Consider the following 1937-nt stretch of genomic DNA (forward strand, 5'->3'; position numbering starts at 1 on the left):
TATATATATATATATATATATATATATATTGCGATATATATGCGAGTACGGCTGTTATATGATTGGTATCTCGTGTGCGAGTAGAGCGGTGAAGTGAATTCATGGACGGCCTACACGTTAACAACTTAAGCAGTATATCGGTACGTTTTTTGTTGTTGCGCACAGGGTTACGGTTCTAATTAGTCTACGTCTTTTCACAGTATTAAGTTCTGTACACTCAACACGACACTTGTGAAAGTGAGAGCGACTGTTGTTCGTGGCAGTCCGAGACCTGTTCACAGTATTAGTTCGTGTCGTACTATTAAGCGAATACCATTGGGTAAAACGGGGATCAATCCTATTTACAGTGGTAACGTTTATGTACTCTATACACACGTACTAATAACCAAATACCATTGGTGAAAAACGGGGTTCAACCCTATTTACAGCATTAACGTTTATGTACTCCACTTGTCAATACTCAAACATAACCACATACCATATTTAATACTCAAACATAACCACATACCATATTTAACACTCAAACATAACCACATACCATATTTTACACTCAAACATAACCACATACCATATTTAAAACTCAACATAACCACATACACCATATTTAGCACTCAAACATAACCACATACCATATTTACTAAACAGGGATCAACCTTTTTTTACGTACTCATCCTTTCTATACTCCACACTCCAAATTCAGGTATCAATCTCATTTAAATGGCTAACATTTCTACACGCCATACTTCACTACTCAACTCAATTCCCGTACGCTCATTCATACACCTGCACATGCTCACCTCTATTCCCGTACGCTCATTCGTACATCTGCACATGCTCAACTCTATTCTCGTACGCTCATTCATACACCTGTACAGCCATTGAACGACTACTGGAGAATGAACACTGTCAAGTGATCATGAACACAGTCAACCTGTTGCTAGCCCACTACTCAACTGTATTCCCGTACGCTCATTCATACACCTGCACAGCCATTGAACGACTACTGGAGAATGAACACTGTCAAGTGATCATGAACACAGTCAATCTGTTGCTAGCCCACGTCGACATACTCACCCACTATCGTATGTGCAGAGGGTTTTTTGTGTCTGTGAATGTCGATATATTCGGACATACTTTCTCACTACCGTATGTGCAGAGGTTTCTTTGTCTGAATGTCGATATTTCCCAATATCCCGGGTGCACCTGTTGGTGGTGAACGTGCGACTGTCTGAGTGTAGGTATTAGTAGGCAATTCATAGGCCACACATAAACCATTTATAGGCCATATATCCATATTAACTGAATGTACCAGTGGTTTCATTTCCGTAGTGTCATTGTAGTGTGAACGTGTCGCTGTCTGAGTGTAGACATTATTAAGCTATTCATAGGCCTCTCTTAAACTATTTATAGGCCATTTATCCATATTAACTGAATGCCCACGTGGCTCCACGTCCGTTGTGTCATTGTAGTGTCATTTAATTTCAATTTAGTGTCATGTTAGTGTTATTTAAGTGTCATTTTAGTGTCATGTTAGTGTTATTTAAGTGTCATTTTACTGTCATGTGAGTGTTAATTTAGTGTCATGTTACAGTCATGTTTGTGTTATTTTAGTGTCATGTGAGTGTTATTTTAGTGTCATGTTACAGTCATGTGAGTGTTATTTTAGTGTCATGTTAGTGTCATGTGAGTGTTATTTTAGTGTCATGTTACAGTCATGTTTGTGTTATTTTAGTGTCATGTTAGTGTCATGTGAGTGTTATTTTAGTGTCATGTTACAGTCATGTGAGTGTTATTTTAGTGTCATGTTAGTGTCATGTGAGTGTTATTTTAGTGTCATGTTACAGTCATGTGAGTGTTATTTTAGTGTCATGTTAGTGTCATGTGAGTGTTATTTTAGTGTCATGTTACAGTCATGTGAGTGTTATTTTAGTGTCATG

The 1937-nt window shown here is 37.9% G+C and overlaps 1 protein-coding gene across 1 annotated transcript in view; it reads left to right on the top strand.

The window, feature by feature from the left end:
- Window positions 1-1082, top strand: part of SARC_08466 (hypothetical protein) — a gene marked incomplete at its 3' end in the record, with an annotated part of 11156 nt that extends 10074 nt beyond the window's left edge. The window contains exon 13 of the mRNA XM_014297557.1: window positions 876-1082. Coding sequence (XP_014153032.1) covers window positions 876-1082 — 207 coding nt within the window. The remainder of the gene's footprint in view (window positions 1-875) is intronic.
- Between the last annotated feature and the right edge of the window lie 855 nt (window positions 1083-1937).

This window comes from Sphaeroforma arctica, assembly GCF_001186125.1.
Source record: "Sphaeroforma arctica JP610 unplaced genomic scaffold supercont1.764, whole genome shotgun sequence".
Taxonomy (NCBI): domain Eukaryota; class Ichthyosporea; order Ichthyophonida; genus Sphaeroforma; species Sphaeroforma arctica.